The sequence below is a fragment of the Carassius auratus genome, chromosome 22, assembly GCF_003368295.1.
Source record: "Carassius auratus strain Wakin chromosome 22, ASM336829v1, whole genome shotgun sequence".
NCBI classification, from domain to species: Eukaryota; Metazoa; Chordata; class Actinopteri; order Cypriniformes; family Cyprinidae; genus Carassius; species Carassius auratus.
The window spans coordinates 10,714,794-10,735,895 of NC_039264.1; the positions used below are offsets into that span (position 1 = coordinate 10,714,794).

Sequence of the window (21,102 nt, forward strand, 5' to 3'; positions counted from 1 at the left end):
GATAATACATTTGAAAGCTCTTAACTTTGTTGTGGTGGTCATCTTTACTATGCAAACACAAACCGTGTCAGGGGTGTGTGGACATTGTTGTCACAAACACAAAGAATGAACGGAACAGCTTTATCTACGGAAGATAAAGAAAACTTATCAGTCATTTCATATATCTAACAATGGGTTTAAAGCATTTAGAATGTTATCATACTTATCTTAATGGGTTGTTCATGCAACTTGGACGTTATTATAATTTTAATTTACTTGGCTTAACCAGTCTGTGACTTATTTGTCTTTTTTTCTCAATATAATATAATATAATGATGTTGTAGCTACATTGAAAATATAGAATGATATTGTTTTTCTTTTGAGCTTGGTATTTTATAGGAGTTTTAAGAGGGGCTAGGTTTGACAGAAACTACAATCCCAGCATGCACTGGGTGAGCTGTTTGGTAGTCCTGAGGTGTTGGTGATGGAGGGGGAGTCAGGTCTTTCTGCTCACACTCCTCCATCCATGAGTGCGGACTCCTGCTGTGTCCTCTGAAGTGTTGGGGGAGGCCGACGTCACGGACTACAAACCTGTAAAAGATACAAAAGTAAAGTTAGTTTCCGGAGCGTAGACCAATTAATATAGAGGACTGCGACTTAAGTAAAATCGCATTAGAACGTTTTGATTAGATTTGACTTTGAGAAGACTGCCGAACGAAGTAGAGATTGGGCTAAAAGTTTTTTTTACTCTTAAGTTACCTTCTTTTCGCACGAGCTCGAACAAAACCCGCACGGGTGGCATTTTCAGAAGAAAAACAGACGAAGCCGGTCGGAAATCGCTTCGTTGTGTCTGTAAGTGATTCTTTAACGTTTTGATACTCGAACGAAATCTTGACGCGATCTTGAGGACGAGCACGCGTCTCTGCGGAGCATTTTCACTCATTTCAAACGATTCTCGGACGAGTCGAAATAAAAACTCAGTAACATCCGAGTGATTTAAGGAAGACCAAAGCCGCTACGACAGAGGAAGAAATGTGGAGATTGGTCCAGTGACTATTTTGGGGGTCTCTATTTTATGAACTTCTGAATCTGATCAGGGATTGACTCTTTACAGAAGGGATTTGTTCCAGAAAGGAAAGGGTGAGTGAAGCCTGTAAATGGATTCTAGCATGTTCGTCTGTAAAAAAATAAAATAAAAATCCATGTTTTGCTGTTTTATGGAATTATAATAATAGGCTACTACTTTTGATTGTATAAAAACGCTTGTACACGATAAAAAACCAATACGCTTTTTGAAGTTAGATTACAGTTTCATTAAACTTCCAGAAACTCACCTAATACTATTAGGTTGTTTACTTCAATTTCTTTTCTCTTATTGTCCGCTCACTATTTTGCACCGTGTCTTGTAGACTGCCACTTGTTATGTATTTTAACCAAAAGAGATTAATACAACAATAAACACTTATTATATATATTCATCATCAGATGGCTCCAAATCTCATGTTCATAGCAATTGATGCGCGTGTGTGTACTGCCATGCGCGCTCTCGCATAACATACCTGAAGTCATCCGGTAAAGTACAAAACAAAAATATTTTTCGGCAAGAGTAGCTGAAGCCACTTAACTCTCTCCTATAGATAAGGGTAAATAAGACCTTTCCTGTTTCACTTTGTAGCTTCTGTGCATAAGGTGGTTTGGTTTGCATATGCAACTCTGAGCTAATACATTTCTTTGTATATTTTACTAGCCAGAGATGGGACCCTGACAGTTACCTTTCATTTTGAATAGCACTATTTTATCGTATTTTTCTTTTTTTTTATTATTATTAAAGTGTATATTTTTTAATTATTGTTATTTTTTTAAATGCAGTATTGGCCCTCCATCTTTGAATTGCAGATTCCCTTTGCCAAAATAAATGCCTGCAGTTATCTTGATGCAAAAGGCAGGTTTGTTCCTGCAGTTGTTTATCTTCTCACAGCAAAGGACAAACAGCATAACTATACTGAAGCATGAGTTTGGATGGCACTGTGGCAGGAGGGTAATTCATAAAAAACCTTGTACAAATACATGAGATGCATTAAATCCTGGAAGCGTTTCAGTATTTTCAGTGATAGAAAAAGACTCTCCAGTTGAAAGACACATGTCTTTATTTGGGCAGCTGAAGAAATGTACCTTTCACATAGATTAATATATATTTTAATATTGTGTGTGTCTATATATATATATATATATATATATATATATATATATATCTATATCTCATTCAGCATTCTTGAATTTTGTTGTGCTTAAGATCTTATGTTTTGTCACTTTGTACAGCAAAGTAATTCTGCACCCACCTCACAGTGTCACTCCCTCTTTTCGTCCTCATCACTCACTAGATAATTTCAGAGTACTGCAGAGTAACCCCCTCTTCATTCTTGGACTGTGTAGTGCAATCATGAACTTTCTGCTCCATTGCTATAGCCTTTAGATTTACCCAGTTACATATACTACAGTTAGAAACATACTTACTTTCAGTCCAGCCTTTAAAAACTCTCTCTGCTATTAAGTGACCATTGTCATTTCAAAGAAACAGACATGCACAGATAGTTTCCACCTCTTCACCGGTGTGAAGAGCATGATGGAGGAACAGAGAGGTTTTTGAATGGCGACATGCTGGCTGGCGACGGCATGCGCTGACTTGACCTGGACTTGTTGCAAGACGGTGGAGAAATGTGAGCAAAATACAGTCAATTAGAGATGAACAGCTTTAGGCAGTGTGTGCAAGAAAGTCTGCTGAAAATAAGTTTCGTAATGAAGACGCATATAGCTTGAGTTGAGTTATCCGTTGGTTACGATGTGTTTATGTAATTTCATTCGAATCTTGAAACTAATTTACACAGAACATAAAGCTTAGTGTATGGTGCTTATGATGTTTTCAAGTCATGTCTGGTTCCTTTATTCATAAATCTCTTTTAGTGCTTTCTTTGAAAGTTTTTCGCTAGTTCTATTCGGCCACTGAAACACTGAAGAACTGTAAGCGACCTTGTGAAAATGTAGTTGTTTAAGTCCATAATTACATCAATTACTTAAATTAGAGGGGAAATCATTATGGCTGCTCGTCCCTTAGGATCTGACCAGTGATTTTACTGTTAGCCGCTCCAGACAGGTCATCCGTTCGTCTGGTTTGCAGTGAAGTTAGAGTATATTGCAAAGCATCATATTTGCATACAGGGTTATGGCTTTGAAAGTTTGAGTTGCATTAATCAAAATAAGTAAACATGTTTGTCTTGGAATACTTTGAGCTGCGATGAGGTAATGAATGTATTTGAGTCCGAGCGCAGTGAAGCCAGTGAGCCAGAATTTGTGTTTTGCATACGGTCACAAACAAGCGTTTTGGTTTGTTGTAAGTGATCTTGAAGCGGTTGCTTTACAGTGAAGTGCTCTGTCGTTTGAAAATGAAAGGAAGCCAGTTGATGAAGGAGAAAAGACGTGCTGTGCTGTGGGTGTTCTTCCGGTGGAAGTTTGTGTTGAGGGTTTGGAGAGAAGAGGAATTCTCTGCCCTGTAATTTACTGGGCTGGCAGGGCTGGGTTGGCACAGTAAACTATAGCCCAGCACTTTTAAAAAGAAAGTTACTGTTACACAACTGTCTGAGAGCTTTAGCGTGACACTTTAGGTGGAGTCTCTCAAAATGGAGAGATGTGTGCAATGCCTTATTCTGTGTACATAAACACATCTGTGAGTAAACAAAATGGATGACTTGGCCTCTGAATTCAGATTTTTTTTAAGGTTACGGTACAAGACAGGGCTGGGAAAAAAACCCCCGTTGCATTTGAATTTAAGGTGTGTGTTAAGAAAGGCATCCTTATCAGTGGCGCAATAGATGCGATGATGATGTGTTATTGCGTTTTAATGTTTTTTTTTTTTGTTGTTTTTTTTTAGCCTATCTAGTTGAGGCCACTAGATGCGGCGCTCCTGCATTGTTGATTATGAATATTGCAAGAAAACAGAGCATCAATGCGGAGAAGATCTTGTTTATGTTGAAACTGAAACTCGCGTCTCGCACAAGAGAACCGCATGTTTAGAAAGCCATGTGAAATTAATGCAAGTTCAACTTTGAAAAAACATATTCCCACCCCCCACCCCCACATCCCACTGCAAACCGTGTATTTAAATGAAAAAATGTACTCTGTGTGACTGGCTTTCAGACCTTTGTATTAAACTATGAATGCATACATGATGCTGTTTTGCTTTTATAGTTGTTTACGCAGCTTAAATAATTATAATTGGTTTACTGGTTTATAATTTGGTTTAAACATTATACACTTTTTTTTTTTCACACATATAGTCATGTTATCTTATGCTCAATGCGCCCTCTTGCAGCCTCAGGAGAAAAGCCAAATGCTTTTATTTACCCTAACTGAAATTATGCTTTTTAAATTCGAATATAATTAAAATTTTGAACATATTTACATTTAGCAGACACTTTTATCCAAAGCGACTTACAGTGCGTTCAAGCTATGCATTTTTTACCAGCATGTGTGTTCCCTGGGAATTGAACCCACAACCTTTTTTGCGCTGCAAATGCAATGCTCTACCACTGAGCCACAGCAACACTAAGCACATTTTAACAGCCCTAGTACAAGATGATGCCTTTATCGACACCAGATTCAGTATCGGTTGGGGGATCGTCTGGGTTTTTCAAGAGCACCTTTGATAGACTGAGACAGTGAGTTTAGAGGAGAATTTGAGTTTTGGCAGAGAACAGATAAAGGTGCAGGAAAGGGTTTTATAGGTAGGTAGTAAGTTCATCAGCCTGGTCCTAGTAGCCTCCCCGGGGAGTGGCAGTCTCTTGGTTTATTGGGCTGGCTATTGCTCTGGCTCCCACCGGTGCTGGAATGAGTGAGGTCAGGCGTCCCGTCTCCGACACAAACCAATGCTGTTCTCTGGAATGTTTCGCTCCAGTAGTAGGCAGCGGTAATGAGCTGGGCCTGCTGTACGCTCTCCCCATGTTCCCCTCCAATGATCAGAGGGAGAGAAAAACACGCTGGGGTACATTAATTAGTGCACTAACTTATCTTTCCTCTTGACTTGGTCTATTTCTTTTATTCCGTGGACTCTCTCTGTCGTCTGTCTGCACTATCAAAGTGAACGCTATGGAAAGAATTGAAATCTAACCAGCTGAATGTTTGGTCTGCTGTTTGTTTTACAAAACAACGTCACTTTTTTTTCAAAACACATTAAACATAATCTCAGGTAATTCGTTCGTACACCTTGTATTTTTTCCTGTTCCCTATTAATTAAATGTGATAACAGCTAAAACTAGTTTAGTCTTTCCAGCCAAGTTAACTTGACTTGTTGAATCATTATAAGACTAGACTAAAACAAAAGAGCAAAGATTTGCTAAAACGTAACACTTTTTATTAATAAAATATTGGAGGGGATCAGACATGATGGGATGAGAATGGAGAGCAAGAAATGGCTCAATCATGTTTCCCACATGCTTTTTCACACAGCTTTGAATATTAGAGCATGTGCACTAGCTGTATATACAGAGCATGTGCATTACTATAGCTCTGACAAAGATTTAGCATGCTTTATTTGAAAAAAATAAAAAGTAACCAGGAAAGTAAGATTTTGCTAACATGTTTGAATAATATTTTTTGCATCTCAGACACTGTCAGCTGTCCACTGTGTCTAGTTCCTCTTAGCTCACCTGCCCTGTAGGGAGTTTCCCATGGGCTGTGTTTGCCTTTTTTTTAATACTTCCTAAATGAATTTCAGATGAACTGTAGAGAAGTTAGGAATGTATATGAAAGTTTCCTTTATTGTAATATAAACTTGAGTTTTGTGTGCAAGATGGTGCTTAAATATCTTATTTACACCATGGCACCTTTTTTAATATAGTGAAAGCGCTCTGATTTTTGTCATAGGCTATGCCTCGTTATTGTTACACTTCAGTACATTATTTTTACACAAAGCATACTGATATTAGTAGGTCTTGCTGCCTGGATGTTTTTGGCCTGGGGATAAATATCGGTATGTTGTAAGTGTCTGGCAGGGGTTTGGAGTTGGCACAAGCTCAGAGTCTGTCACCTCTGTTTGACCGTTTGTCTCTCCATTTGTCTGTTCTTCTGGTTTGCACCAGCTGCAGACATGGCTTGGAAAATGAAACCCACACAAAATCTACGGGAACGATTTTATGTGTATCAAGTATCAATTCTTGGTGTTTGTCCAAATGTCTTGTCCTTATTAGAGCAGCTGTGAAGGTGAAAGGCTCTCATTGCATCTTATTGCATTATGTAAAATATTCGTCTCAAGGGCATTATGCACCCCCTTTTTACAGGGGAACTAGAAATTATGTTGGTGTAGAGATATGTTATTGTATAGTTACAGTTTTGGCTTAGCATGCAACTCGACCTAGTTTCTTAACCTTATATATATTCAAAAGTTTTGTTTTTCTTTTGAATTGTCACATATTTTAATCGATTTTCAAATGGCTTGCGGTTAATAGTTACAACCATATTACTAAGTCCAGTTTCATATTAGCTTTAACCGTAATAAGATTTCATTCCATTTATTTACATTTTGGGAAGACAAAATCCCAATTACAAACAAAGACATGCAAAATACCACAGCTAAACATTCTGAAATAATAACATCTGGGGAATTGTGAAGCACTGCTCTTTTCTGACTGATTTGCTCGTCGTGGGGGTGTGATGACATGTGTAAGTGATGAGTCCCGATAGTTAGGACAAATGGCATGTCGGGGTCATGCTGGGGTCTAAAACAGCATAGGGCTGACAGATATCTGTGAAGGGTTGGAGTTGTGTTTCTGTGTATTTTACTGCATGTGGTTGTAAGAGCAAACAGATGGAGTGACCCTGCATAGAACCGCTCCACAAAACTCCTCTTTACGTTCTAAAATAATGTACATCAAGGTTTATGCAATCTGCTTTCTACTTTGGCTTTGTCTTCTGTGCATTAATTTAACTAATATCAGAAAGTTCCACGTTCATTTGTTGTTCAGAGTTGATGCAAATTCAGAGACTCAGAAAGTTGCCTTCTGTTGTAGTGGAAACGTCTGCAGTTAAAATCCTTGAATTCTTAAAGGATGTACTGTTCCACTGTTGACCTTATACAGCAAAGTTATGTTTTCTTCAGCCTCATGGCTACTCCTAAAATTGATGGAGCATTTTATAAGACCTGTTTATGTCAGGGATGCTTTACTATTCTCAACTTTTGTCTACAATACAAACTAAGCTAAAAGATTTATATTGTCAGTAAATGTCCTTGGTGTGAATTTGTGCAATTCTTGAGTGCAAGTTACTCTGAAGAGATGATTAGCTGAATAGTTTAAGTATATTTTATGATTCTGAACAGATTGCTTTTACATTAACGGTCATGTGGGTGTAGAAAAATATTAACTAATAAAATCGTAGCATTTGTTTAACTTTTGTTAAATTTAGATGGTTACATTCAATGTTATGTCCAACTGAATCTTCAGTTTCAATCAAATTTTACATTATGAATGATTCATGTTGTCTTTAATCATTAGTTGTGAATATTCTTAATTGGTTTGCTTTCTTCTTTTATCTCTCCATCTCACTTCCTGTGCTGATGTCCTAGCTGTTTTTATGGAGAGCTGGGCTGGATGCATAGTTCAGATGTAGAGGATCCTTGATGATGATGATGATGACGATGACGATGAAGACTATGTTGCTGCTGATCTCAATACTGCTAACTCAGGCTCTTCAGTCCCAGGGCAGACCGGCCACCCAAGATGAGAGTAAGTCTTTTTTGTAGTACTCTTGTTGAATTGAGACTCAGTTGAAGATGTGTTAATAATAAATTATGTCTTAGACATGATGCAATTAAGCAACGGAAATAGTTTTTAAATTGGTCATATACTGCAGTTTTATTTTCAGTTTTTCCTCTTTAATCCACTTAAAGTTGTTTAAGGTTTCTTTCACCAAAAACAGGTGCGATTGTTTTCCACCCCCTGTCTGAGCTTGAATTAAACTCTCTTTATGTTGCAACAGTTCCATTAGGATTTCTTCATATATATGAACCAACATCAAGGTTTCACAATGACCTAAGGTTAAACTTATATTCAGTAAACTGTCCGCATAATACACAAAATAAATTTCTTCTTCATATATACTGTAAAGAAAATCAGAATCAGAATCAGAATCAGAAAGAGCTTTATTGCCAAGTATGTTTGCGCATACAAGGAATTTGTTTTAGTGACATAAGCTTCCAGTACACAGAGACACCAACACACAGACAAAAAAAAAAAAAATGTAGCCTAATAAATAAGTGTATAAACAATTGTGCTATAAATGAAATCAGTTTTCCAATTTCAGGTTCATTTTATGAGATTCAGCTAAAAAAAATGTAAGTCTCTTTAATATATAATTAAACTTTTACATCCAGTTTGATTATACGTAACATTTTCAAGTAGCAAGTAGGTGTTTTTTTGATTGTTTGTTTGTTTTTATTGTTTTAAAGAGTAAGTAAAATGCTGTTTTATACAATATCTCCCAGTTAAATTGAGTTAGATTTTTTTTAAATGGTACAATACGATTGTATGGCTGTCGTATGACCATATGCTTGTTCTCAAACCATGTTTGCATCTCCAATATGCTTTATGTCAGTGGTGTGCCGTGGGGAATCACATTCTACTCCTAGCTGTGGAAGTTTACACTTAGACACCATTTGTTCTCCGTTTGTTCTCTTCCACCTCATATTCAAAATAATTATTTAAACCCCTAAGGACTTTCATGCACTCAAGTCGTAGACAGAAAGTGAAAAAGGGAAACGGGTTGGGAAAAAAAAAACACCAGCTGAAATAAAACCCTGAAAAATGTGTCCTTTGGCAACATTCCAGATGAGCGAGTGCCTGTGGCTCTCACAGGCCCAAGTGTGCTTCCGTAGCTTCATCATCATCCTTTGGATTTCGGAAATCGGGTGTTCCCAGGAGACTTCTAAATGCCTTACATTACAGTGAGCACCATTATAAAGTGAGTGGTCACTTCTGCTCTGGCCGACTGTGGAGGCTTTAAATAAACACAGTAGTTATGAATTTACCCCAGAGCTGGAGGTGTGAAATAGCTGCCATCTGTACCCTCCGGCTGAGCCAAAATACCTTACTTTTCTCTTCCCCCTCTATCTCTCTTTCTCCCTCCCCGTTGTCTCACCATCCTCCTTTTGTAATGAAAAGGTATTTGTTGTCAAGAGTTGACTACCGGAGACGTTATAAATTACTGCTTTTAATAGAAGACACAGAAAGTACTCCGCCCAGCGTTGCTATTCCACAGTGGAGATCGTGTTTCTGGGAAAACGTTGCACGTTTTCTTGTGGTTGATTGCAGAGTTGTTAAGCGTAGACCTGTGGGTAGTACTCCTTATGAAAACCTGAATTGCATGAAAAAAGTTGGTAAATGTTAACAAGATTGCATATTTAATCATGTAGACTCACTGTGGGTTTAACTAATTGGGGGCTCGTCCGGGATACAAGTTAATTACTTCCTCTTGATTTTACTATTTTGGTCATTATATTTAAGTTTCTAGATATTAGTTTGAATACTTCCCTAAAATAGTCTGTTGTGACTATAGTGTAGAGAGGAAACCCCAACCAAAATGTGATGGATTACCTTTTACCCACTTAATGCTTGACAGCCAAATGGCCAGGCATGCTGATACCGTCTATGCATTTCCTCTACTCCTCCTGTCCTTTCTTCCTCCTGTCAGGACAGAGAGCACTTTTCTCTCTCTCCCCTCAGGCTTCCTGTGGTGTAAATGATAGTTTCAGCTGTTGATGAGTGACTGACACTCCAGCATTTGGTTACATTTTTTTTTTCCTAAGTGGGAATACAACCTGCACAAACAACAGGATTTCCTTAAGTAGTGTTTCAAATTTGTCTAAACTCTCTTAAATGGCTTGGGATCTGAAGACACTTTCGAAGGCTCAACATGTTTTTAATGGAAAGTGAAATAAAAATCTAAATCTAATTTAAATATGGAGTTATTTGCAAGTCATTTAAATATGTTCCATTTTCCTTTAGTTGAAATTAATGTTATGTTTTTATAACTATGGTAAATGATGATACAATATAGTTTTGTTTATATGCTAATATAGTATTGATTTTCCCTGAATTAGCCATTTTCCTGTTTAGTTTCACTGTGTGTGTGTGTGTGTGTGTGTGTGTGTGTATAATATTACATTTTTATTTGTTTTTTTATGTTTCTATTTAACTTTAGTACTTTAGTATTTTATTTCAGTTTTAGTTATTTTAAAACTTCAGCTAATTTTATTTCAGTTATTTGCCAGGGCAGAATTTCTAATTTTAAAGGTCCCGTTTTACGCGCTTTTTTGAAGCTTTGATTGTGTTTACACTGTGCAATATAACATGTGTTATAAAAACACAGTATTTTTCACACAATTCACCTATCTATATACCGCTGTTTTCACTGTCATAAAAACGGGCTGATGACTTCCTTGTTCTATAAAGTCCCTCCTTCAGAGAAACGTAACAAATTCTGATTGGGCCAGCGGTTCCTGTGTTGTGATTCGACAGCAGCTGAGAGCAGGCTGACCTCCTGGTAACGCTAGTTTTGGAGTAGTTTTGAGAAGCAAGAGGGCCGGAGCGTGGGGTGGAGATGTATTTATAGTCTCAGGAGCGTTTTTACTGAAGAGATGTGCATGAAAATCGCATTCATTTTTTTGCACAGCCCTAAAATCTAGTTAACAAAGCTAAACAGTGTTGCCCTTTGTGTAATAACTTACAGAAACTGTTAAACTCGCCAATTTAAAAAAATGGTCCATAAACAACACCTTCTCCAGACAAAGAGGGAACTGCTCCATCTTTCAAGAATAATATTTGTGCGAATCCGGCATTAAACTGATTGAGATAGAGAAAGTTGTCCTCAGCAAAATTTGCTGCACATAGTTTTACATGTGGATTATAATTTTCGGGAACCGAGTTAAACACAATTTGTAACCATTAATCTACAAGCGTCCCTGGGAAGCCCAAACAAAGATGACTGGACTCCGAGATGAAAATTAAAGTGTTTCAAACCAGGGGCGTAGATTACGCGGGGGACGTGTCCCCCCCCCCCCCCCCCAACACGGAACACGGAAATTCGTCCCCCGCACTTTTCCGGGCAGGTGTGTTCGTATAGAGGTTTTCAAGAGCTGGTGTGAATAAATTAAAATTTAAACTCAAAGGACAGGATAGTCTGCGCATGACCTGATGTTTTATTTGGACCTAGAAGGCGAGATGAACATCACAGAGCGCTAAACTCTCCTGCAGTGTGTTTCATTCATACTCGAAGCCAGAGGGCGCTTTCGCGCCGAAAAATCATACCAGGAAACTCCTAATATGGGCAACAGCGTCCAACTATCCTTGTATGAAAACAATTGTTTTCACAGAAAAATCTTTTATACAGCCTGTGAGAAAAACAGACACGATTGCTACAATATGTGTTTTTTTCAAGTCATCTCCAGCAGGTGATAAATAAAGTATATGAAAAATGCTATTATTACAGTATAAAAACTGTTCTACCTTATTATGTGATAAAATGGTGTTTGTAGTATATAAACAAATCATTATTATTTGTTATTGTCCAGCGGTTTAGATTTCTAAGCCAATTAAAAGCTAGAAATTAGAGAACAATTAAAGTTGCCTGTAGTATTCTACCAGTCAGAAGTTTTTGAAAAGTAAGCTTGTTAATGTTTTATAAAGAACTATCTTCTGTTCAACAAGCCTGCATTTATTTGATAAAGTACAGAAAAACAGTAAAATTTTGAAATATTTTTACTAGCCTATTTAAAATAACTTTTATATTTTAAATTACATTTTGAAATATATTATTGAGATTTCAAAGCTGATTTTTTTTTTTGCATCATTATTCCAGTCACACAAATTCTGATATTCTGCTAAAAAAAAAAAAAAAAAAACTTATTATGATAGTTAAAAACAGCTGAGTAGAATATTTTTAAGGTTTCTTTGAATAGAAAGTTCAGAAGATTTATCTGAAATATAAATATTTTGTAAAATAATGCCTTTATCATCACTTTTGTTCAATTGAATAATTATAAAAGTATTAATTTCTATAATTTATTTTCCCAAAAAAACTAAACAAAAAAAAATTATACTGACTCTAAGCTTTTGAATGGAATAGTGTATAATGTTGCGAAAGCTTTTTATTTCACATAAATGCTAATCTTTGGATACTTCTGTTCATCAAAGAATGCTGAAAAAAAATTTGCTCATCTGTTTTAAAAATTGATAATCAGCAAATCAGCATATGATAATTTTTTTCTGAAGGATGTTACACTGAAGACTGGAGTTATGATGCTGAAAATTCAGCTTACAATCATAGGAATAAATTACATTTTATTATTTTAATAGTAAAAATACTTTAAAGAAAGGCAAGGCTTGGTGAGCAGAAGAGACTTCTTTAAAAACATAAAAAAAATCTTACTGTTCAAAAACTTTTGACTGGTAGGCTTTATAGATAGAAACGTTATATTGTAATGATATATATATATATATATATATATATATATATATATATATATATATATGTGTGTGTGTGTGTGTGTGTGTGTGTGTGAGAGAGAGAGAGAGAGAGAGAGAGAGAGAGTCATTTCTGTCCCCCTCACTTCTGAAAAGATGGCTACGCCCCTGTTTCAAATGACATGGCGACAAACACAAACACAGCTCTTCCTTCTTCTCCGTCGAGCGCAACAACTTAGGATCACGAAGAAGGGGACCTTTAAGTTGACATTTTTCATCTAATATTTATAATTAATTATATTTAACTATATTCCAATTTCTTTCAAAAAAATATTTTCAATAGTTTAACGATATCCACACTTTTCCGTTAACTTCCAAAGAGCCAAGCGCGCACTACATGACAAAATCTCATTGTCTTTGTTTTATGACGACAGTATAACACTTTTATATAAGGTGCACTGAATGAATGCAATGACAGATTTCAAACCAGTTTCAAATCCGTATATTGAAAATTACTCAATGAGTAATGAGTTGTCACTCAATAGTGTTCCCAATATTCCTGTTATATTACTTTAAGGATATAGAAAATGTCTGATTTCTGTTATTCATGATTAATGTCCATTGATGCATTTTAATGTATGAATCTTTATTTATTCTTGCCACATCATTTTAACTCTCTTTTAAACAATCTGACTATATTGAAGGAGATGAATAAATACTTTGGGGAAACAATGGCTGTGATTCAGCATGCTGATCTCATTCCTGCCCCTTCTGCAGACCACGTGTGTGTGTGTACATGGCCACATTTGCGTGTAGGCAAGCAGTGATTATGTTTGTACAACGTGTCCATTGTGAACAAATGTCATTAGCATCCAAGACCTGATGTGGGCTATAATTGATGCAGGCTAGCATAAGACAAGGCAGGTTTATGCTTGGGGTCATGCTGCGCCAACACCTTCACTAATCACTGACTGCTAATCAGATTTGGACACAAATGCCGCGTTTCCTCTGAAATTACCCGGAACAATTGTACAAGCAATTGTAAATAAAATGCCGATTTGAGTTTTAAAAAACTACATTCTTGCCTGAAATTCTATTAAAACTACATTTCATGACACAGTAACCGTAATATTTTGAAGATTATCGGAATAAATGGTGTTTGAAATTACAATGCTGCGTGAACTCAACCAATCAGCATTCTCAGTGCTCAAGTCCCGCCCCCAAAAGTTCCGGACCTTTGAAAAAGTACTACCTCACCAGCAGGGGCTTTGTGAGGGGAATTATTTTAACCCAGAACTTTTAGATCCTGGTTCCTGTGGTGGAAACACATCGAGTACCAGCCCAAAGTCCCTAGTTCCTGGTTAAAGTTCCAGTGATGGAAACATGGCTAAAATGTTACATTTTTTTTAAATTTCAGTTTCTTTGAGACTGTGCACATTCCAGGCTGTTAATGAGACTAAACCTCTGATATCTCAGCTGCAGATCACTGGGATAAAGGAGTGGTCTTTTTTTTTTTTTTTTCTGTGACTAAGATGAACTTACATATTTTCCTCTTTTCTGTACTAGACCATCATTCTCTCTCATGAAAGGAAATCCCTGTGGTCATTCTCTTCTTGTATTGCTTCCTCTCTTGTATCCAGTCTCTCTCTGAAAGGCCCCTCTGCCCTTCCGGCACACTGCCTGAGCCTTACTCATTCGCCTCTCATTTTGTCCTTCGCCAAAAAATTTCTCTTTCACGATTTACCGCAATTAACTTGATTTTCAAGGATGTCAATCATTTTTTTGCAAAGGCTTGGAGCAGGACATAAAAAATGCAATGGATATTCCAGCTGGGTTTCTTTCCCAAAAATAAGGACTTTAATCCAAACTAATCTGGTCACAGAATCTGGAACATTAACAGCCTTGAGATTCCATGAAGAGTGACTTGGCACTGGGGTGCAGAAACCTGATTCTGGAATTATTTTATTGATTGGGTAGCATCTTAAAATAATTTTTTAACAACACATGGAGCTCAAATGTCTTAATTCTTTTCAACAGTTTAAGACCGTAACTGAACTATTTTGTTTTGTGAAAGTTCTAAAAGATTACTATTTTATATATATATATATATATATATATATATATATATATATATATATATATATATATATATTTTAGTACTTTTTTTCTATATATATATTCGTTTTTCAAACTTTGTGTTGCAGTGATGTATCGAAGTATAATGGGTTATTTTAGTGACATTGTGAGGTGTAAAATGTTTATCATATACAATTTCATTAAAATTTATTTTAAACAAATTGTCTTGAATTAGAATCCAAGAAATTTCTTAACAACGAAAAAAAAACTGCCTTTATCTATTTAAAAAGTGTAACTGAAGTAGGGACAGATCTTTTCTTACATAATGTGGCGTCATTAAACTGATTATTGAATAAAAAAAAAATAATGTAGTAGAGGGTTTTGGTTCTATGCATCAGTTATTTATTGGATGGAAGCAGATCTGAATTTGAGCTTGCAGTCAATTGTGAGAAGGGATCAGGTTTTAAACAGCCTAAATGATTGGAGAAGTTATGACATCTGTTACTGTAGCTCAAGTGGTAGAGCATTGGTTGGGGGTTCCAATCCCAGGAAACACATGTTAGGAGAAAATTGTTAGCCTGAATGCAATGTAAGTCGCTTTGGATAAAAGCGTCTGCTAAATGCTTTAATATAATATATAAATATATATATATATATATATATATATATATATATATATATATATATATATATATATATATATATATATATATATATATATATATATATATATATATATATACATACATACATACATATATTAAATTAATATTTTTAAATTAACGTTTTTTATTATTATTTTTTTCTAGTTAATATTCTCTATTCCCGCCAGTGCAGTAGTTGTGCCAGACGACATCTGGAGTCTATAGTGTGCACACTAAGCATGTCTTCAGCTTGTATTGCATGGTGTTTTGTTCTTTGAAGTGACTGATGGCTTGGTAACATGCCACTATTTAATATCCTGGAAGGAAGCATGTCGATTAATGACTATAAATCATAAAGCAGCTGTATAATGTTCTCCCTCTGTGATTCTTGCAGAATACTCTCACTCGATACCTCACAGTAAACCACTTCTCTGGTGACTGGTGCAAAATGTTTTCGGCAACTGCTCTGCTCAGTTAAATGTGCCAAGAGGAAATTACAACCTCACTGTCATGAACTTATGATCAGTCAGTGTGTCTAAAATATGAATTTCTCAGCAATTATAATTTGAAACATTTCTGGCTCACTGGCACTGAGGTCAAGTGAGGCTGTGCTGTTTTTAGGGTTGAACTGAGTGTCTTTGAATGGCCCCAGTGGACATAATGGAGACCAGGTTAGTTGTCGTAAGACTGGTTTTATGCCAGTAAACAATGTGTTTTCTCTAGCACAGTTTTGTTGTTGTTGTTGTTGTTGTTGATTTTATGTTGTTTTCAAACCCTCTTAAATTAGAATAATTTTTGTAAATTCTGTCCACCAATTACTCTATTTTTCATGTAGCTCTTGGGAGACTGGTGAACACAAAGAAATCACATTGGCATTCAGATGCAAGAGGCAGTTATATAGTGAAAGTTGATTTTAACTGAAAGATTGGTATTTTTCTTAAAGCTGCAGTAGGTAACTTTTATAAAAATATATTTTTTTACATATTTGTTAAATCTGTCATTATGTCCTGACAGTAGAATATGAGACAGATAATCTGTGAAAAAAATCAAGCTCCTCTGGCTCCTCCCAGTGTCCTATTGCCATTTGCAGAAATACATCGCTCCCGTTAAGAAACAACCAATCAGAGCTGCGGTCCGTAACTTTGTTTGTGTTCAAAATGTAGAAAAATGAACATAATAAGCAAGTACACCATGAATCCATTTTCCAAACCGTGTTTTTGGCTTGTCCTGAATCACTAGGGTACACCTATAATAAGTGTTTATATTCTGACTATTTTAGATTGCTTCGGGGGTACCGCAGCGGAGTAACCCAGTACCTTTGTGATTCTTCAGAGACATAAACAGAGAGAAGTAGTTCCGGCAACGATGTTCTTCTGCAAGACGCAAGCAGTTCTGTTTATTAACCGCTAGAGCGTCAAAAGTTGCCTACCGCAGCTTTAAATGTCAGATCGAGAATAAGTTTCCAGGTAATAAATATTTGAATAAATATAATAATTTGTTAATTATAGTTTTAGATGGCAAAAAAAACCCACCACAACAATTTCATGGTTTTTCATGTTACTTTTATGTTTATGTTTTGCAAACATTGAGGCAATTAATATAATGTTTCGTTTCATTGTAATGACTGTACATTTCTGCAGCTGTTATTATGTTTAAATGAAAATGAAAGGAGGCAGTGGTATTTGATATCCCATTTCCTTTTATTGTAAATATACAGTGAAGAAAATTGCAGGAGTCAAGGCGAGCTGACTGATGTTATCAAGTACGCTGCTGTTTGCAGAATTACCGGATTTGCGTCATAGCAGACATCACACTTCTGAGTTGATTGCACAAAGTCTGAACTACCGAGACTGGAAATCCGAAATTTGCGTACTTAAGATTGTATTGAGAAACGCGCGCAGACCTACGTCACCAGACTATTTGCCTAATTTTCAATCTTCATGGTACTTTAGACTGTGGTGGAAACGCAGAAAGCAACAGGCCTGGGGGAAAAAATAGTTCCTGGGGAAAAAAGTTCCTGGTACAATTGTTCCGGGGAATTTCGGTGAAAACATGGTATAAATTGGATGCCAAGGCTTTTTAGGTTGTGTAGAATCCGTGATATTTGATCCAGTTTGTTTGCTGGCTTCCATAGCTGCAGTAGACTGTGTGTTTCCAGCAACCTGTGGCCTGTTGTGTGAAGCTAGCTGAACAAACTCTGAATTTCAGAGTAGGTTTAAAGTTGACATAACCAAACAAATTCAGTCTGGTAGAGAGCTCATGAAGCTCTATATAAACATTCCCTGTTAATTTAGAGATTGGTCCAGAGTTTGAGATTAACTCCAAAGCACGTGCAGCAAACAGCTAATCACATGTAATGGCTCAAGTCATTTCTGTGTTGAAGATTAAGAGATGTTGTTATTAAAAATAGAATGAATTTAAATGCATTTACAAGGCAGGAATAAACTGCTGCTGCAGCAACATTTCTGCAGAAAATATTTGACTATGCAAAAGAATTAGCTGAATTTAATAATTTATATAGTTTCACAAAGACCTCAAAAGAAAATACAGGTTTAGTCATTTTAAAAGCTTTTTATATTAAAACTTATTTATAGGCAATGTATATATTTAAATTAATTCAAATGCAAGTTTAATATTAATTGCAAGTTTATGTAATAATTATTTTAATATATTATATAATTAAGAATAGTTATAATTCATATGATATGAATATAATAAATAATTAGCAGCTAAAAAAACAAATTCTTCCACTGTAAACTTTTATTTTGTAGCAAGAGATACAGGGGAAGTGGCTTATTGTGTTAGATTCATGTCCCTTTGTTCACAGCTGATTGGTCAAGTTTGGCTTTGTGATCTCTAACCCAGAAGAAACGCTGCTCTGGAGAAGGGTAGCCGTGTAGTGTAAGTTACCATGCCAAAGAAACGCGCTCAAATCCAATCCAAAGTAAACATACCTCGGTAAAAACCGAAAACAGCTTTGTGCAACAGGCCTGTGGGGTGTGAAAATAATACTGGTTAAATTGACAGCGGGTAGGATCACACAGACCAAAACAAAAACAGACTTTCTGACACAAAACACTTATTTCATGTAGAATAACTGGCTGCTGTAGCAATACGTAAAAATATTACGTATAACACCCTTGAATATTTTGCAGTAAGCGTGCCTCATTTGCCCCTTTTTATAACTTGTTTTCAGGGTATATTGACTTGCCAACCTTGAAAACTGCAACCTTGAAGTACGATATCTTGCCCTTTTGAAACTTCTTATTGTATCTAAATAAGACAAAGCTAGCTCATCTTCTTTTCTCCTTCCTTCATTCTTTTCTGCAGTATTTAAGTGGGGAAAGTTGATCCCTCCCTGGCCCCTGTTCCTGTCAGGATTAAGAGCCTGTTAGACACATGCGAAGCAGGAAATACCTTAACTAGACCCTACTGAGGTCACCATGGATACCAGCCCAAAAGCCTGCTGCGATAGGCCTCTCGCTCACTCGCCTTTATTAGCAGTTAATGGTTGTGATGGGAGGAGTTACTACAGCAGAACTAGTCAAGACGAAACCAGGCTTATGTTTGCACTCTGTTTTCTATTAAAAATGTGTCAGTAATAAGCATACCGGTAGCAGCAAAGCAGTTTTGTTTCTTAAAATCATTCTTCAATTAATGTTTTTTTCACAACCATAGACTTTGCCAGACTTTACAGAATACATTTTCTTTCCTTAACCCCTCTTTTACCGCACTGACTCAGTAGGATGTAGGCCATGCATTGTTTCTTTAGATTTACTCACATTTCCAAACAATGGTGTAAATGTCGTCTTCAGCGGGTTTGCAGGATTTCATGGAAATTTGACCTTTTTGAACAATCATCAAATCCCGATGCATCTTTGAAGGGATCTGAATGTTTTTTGTAAAAGTCAAATCCATTGTTATTGAAAGCTATTTAATCCAATTACCATTTGAATATGAAGCAGTCACCATTTGTTTTGTAAATGCGAAAATCTCACCTCCGTTTACAGATAGTAAAGAGTCACAATTAGCATATGGTGTCAGATTGTGCTTTTTGACATCCAAGTCTATTCTTTTAAAGAAGATCCCCAACAGGGATACCCCCCCCCCCCCCCCCAAAAAAAAAGGTGAAGGTGCAGACGCGTGACATAATGTTGATGGACAATGAATCAATGTTAATACATTTAGACCCCGCCCCCATCTCTTCTGGTCGTCAGGAGTGACGGGTGGGCTCAGGTGGCGGTGTCTGAGGCAATGCCCCAACCTTGCATCCTGTAATCAAATTTCAGCTCTATCTCAGAATTGGCCTGACAATTGGCCCTTGACTAATTCAAACATAGATTTGATTTCGGAGTGACTGAGGTGGGATCTTTGATAGATGTTTGAAGGTGTTTTCTCTCATCTGTAGGTTGCCAAACACTAATGTTTTGGGGCTTGATTACCATCTTTCTTTTCATGAAAGTTAGGAAGATAAATTCCAACATGTTCATATGAACATTACAGTCCTTTACAAAAACTCAATTAAATGGGAGGCTTTGGTGTTGTTTGTCTGATTGTACTGTTGAAAACTTGCTGATCAACTGTAAATGTAAAAACCACAAGGCTGTTGTTTTGCACTTCCTGCAGATTGCATAAAAATTACACACCACATAATTTGATAGGAGTGCGTAACTCAAGATGTAAAGTTTTAATACATTTATTTGAGAGATTCCTATTTGACTCATTTTGGTCGAGTTTTTCCTGAATTCAGCAAAAAGTTATATCAATCATAATCATGATTAGAATAGCCACATTTCCACTGTCGGGCCAGTGCGAGTCAGGGCTTGAAATTGGCCAGGCGGGGCTAATAGCCTCGGGCCAGTAGCGCGAGGCTAGAATAGCACTGCATTTCCACTGTCGAGCTTGAAGCTCCGCTGCACTTCACTATGACCCGCCCTTTACACACCTCTCAGGAACAATGTCGCAACCCCATCACTTCACCAACAAAGAGAAGTTATCAGAAAACTAAGAAATAAGTCACTGGAACTAGCACGATCACAAAACGAACATGATAAAAGCGGCTTTTTGTTTGCATACTTTGTTAAATATTTAAATTCAAAAGCATCAGTGTTTTACTATAGAATAAGTCATAAATTGATCATAATTAATTAACCAGGACTCAAAATTAGTCACACAGAAATAAATGTATTGATATTTTATTTATTTATTTTCTAACGCTTATGAAAATAGCCTGTTTATTCAGTCGAGTCTGTTTCTGTTTGTGTAGCCACAGTAGCCTATACGTCACATTTGGAATGATTGATAATATCTCTTTTTTTATATATATAAAAGCTCCCGAACGAAAACCATTATTATATTTTTATGATGGGCTACGTGGAGCTAAACTCTCAAGACAAGACTTATGACAGATAATATAAGTTACTAAATAAATACATGATTGTGATAGTAAACTGTGACCGTTTGAAGAAATCCGACGTCAGCTTATTCTCTGTTTACTATGGCAATGTTAATGCATAGCGTGCACAGTCTTTTGCATAGTTTATAAATATTTCTGCCTTGTATGGTGATTATAATCCACATCGGCTCAACTTATTTTAAACACTCATTGCTGACTGAAATTGAGTTTTGAGCTCAACTTATTTAAAAATGTTTTTAATTTTAATTTTGAATGTTGGTGTTATAGCTGTTAGCTTTCTGAAAAGATCCTCGGCGCTGACGCTCTATATTTTTATAAAAGCTCCTGAACAAAAACCATTATTATATTTTTATGACATGGGCTACGTGGAGCTAAACGCTAGGGACAAGACTTATGACAGCTAAAATACAGTGGGTACAGAAAGTATTCAGACCCCTTTAAATTTTTCACTTTGTTATATTGCAGCCATTTGCTAAAATCA

At 36.3% G+C, this 21,102-nt stretch overlaps 1 protein-coding gene across 9 annotated transcripts in view; it reads left to right on the plus strand.

The window, feature by feature from the left end:
* Positions 1-561: 561 nt before the first annotated feature.
* The window catches only part of LOC113039674 (fibroblast growth factor receptor 1-A), a 43,541-nt gene continuing 23,000 nt past the window's right edge, over positions 562-21,102 (plus strand). For 8 of the 9 annotated variants that reach the window (XM_026197674.1, XM_026197679.1, XM_026197677.1 and 5 more), the window contains exons 1-2: positions 562-1,119; positions 7,592-7,751. In XM_026197674.1, coding sequence (XP_026053459.1) covers positions 7,646-7,751 — 106 coding nt within the window. In that variant the 5' untranslated portion in view covers positions 562-1,119; positions 7,592-7,645. The remainder of the gene's footprint in view (positions 1,120-7,591; positions 7,752-21,102) is intronic. The other variant, XM_026197675.1, reaches the window with a different exon arrangement.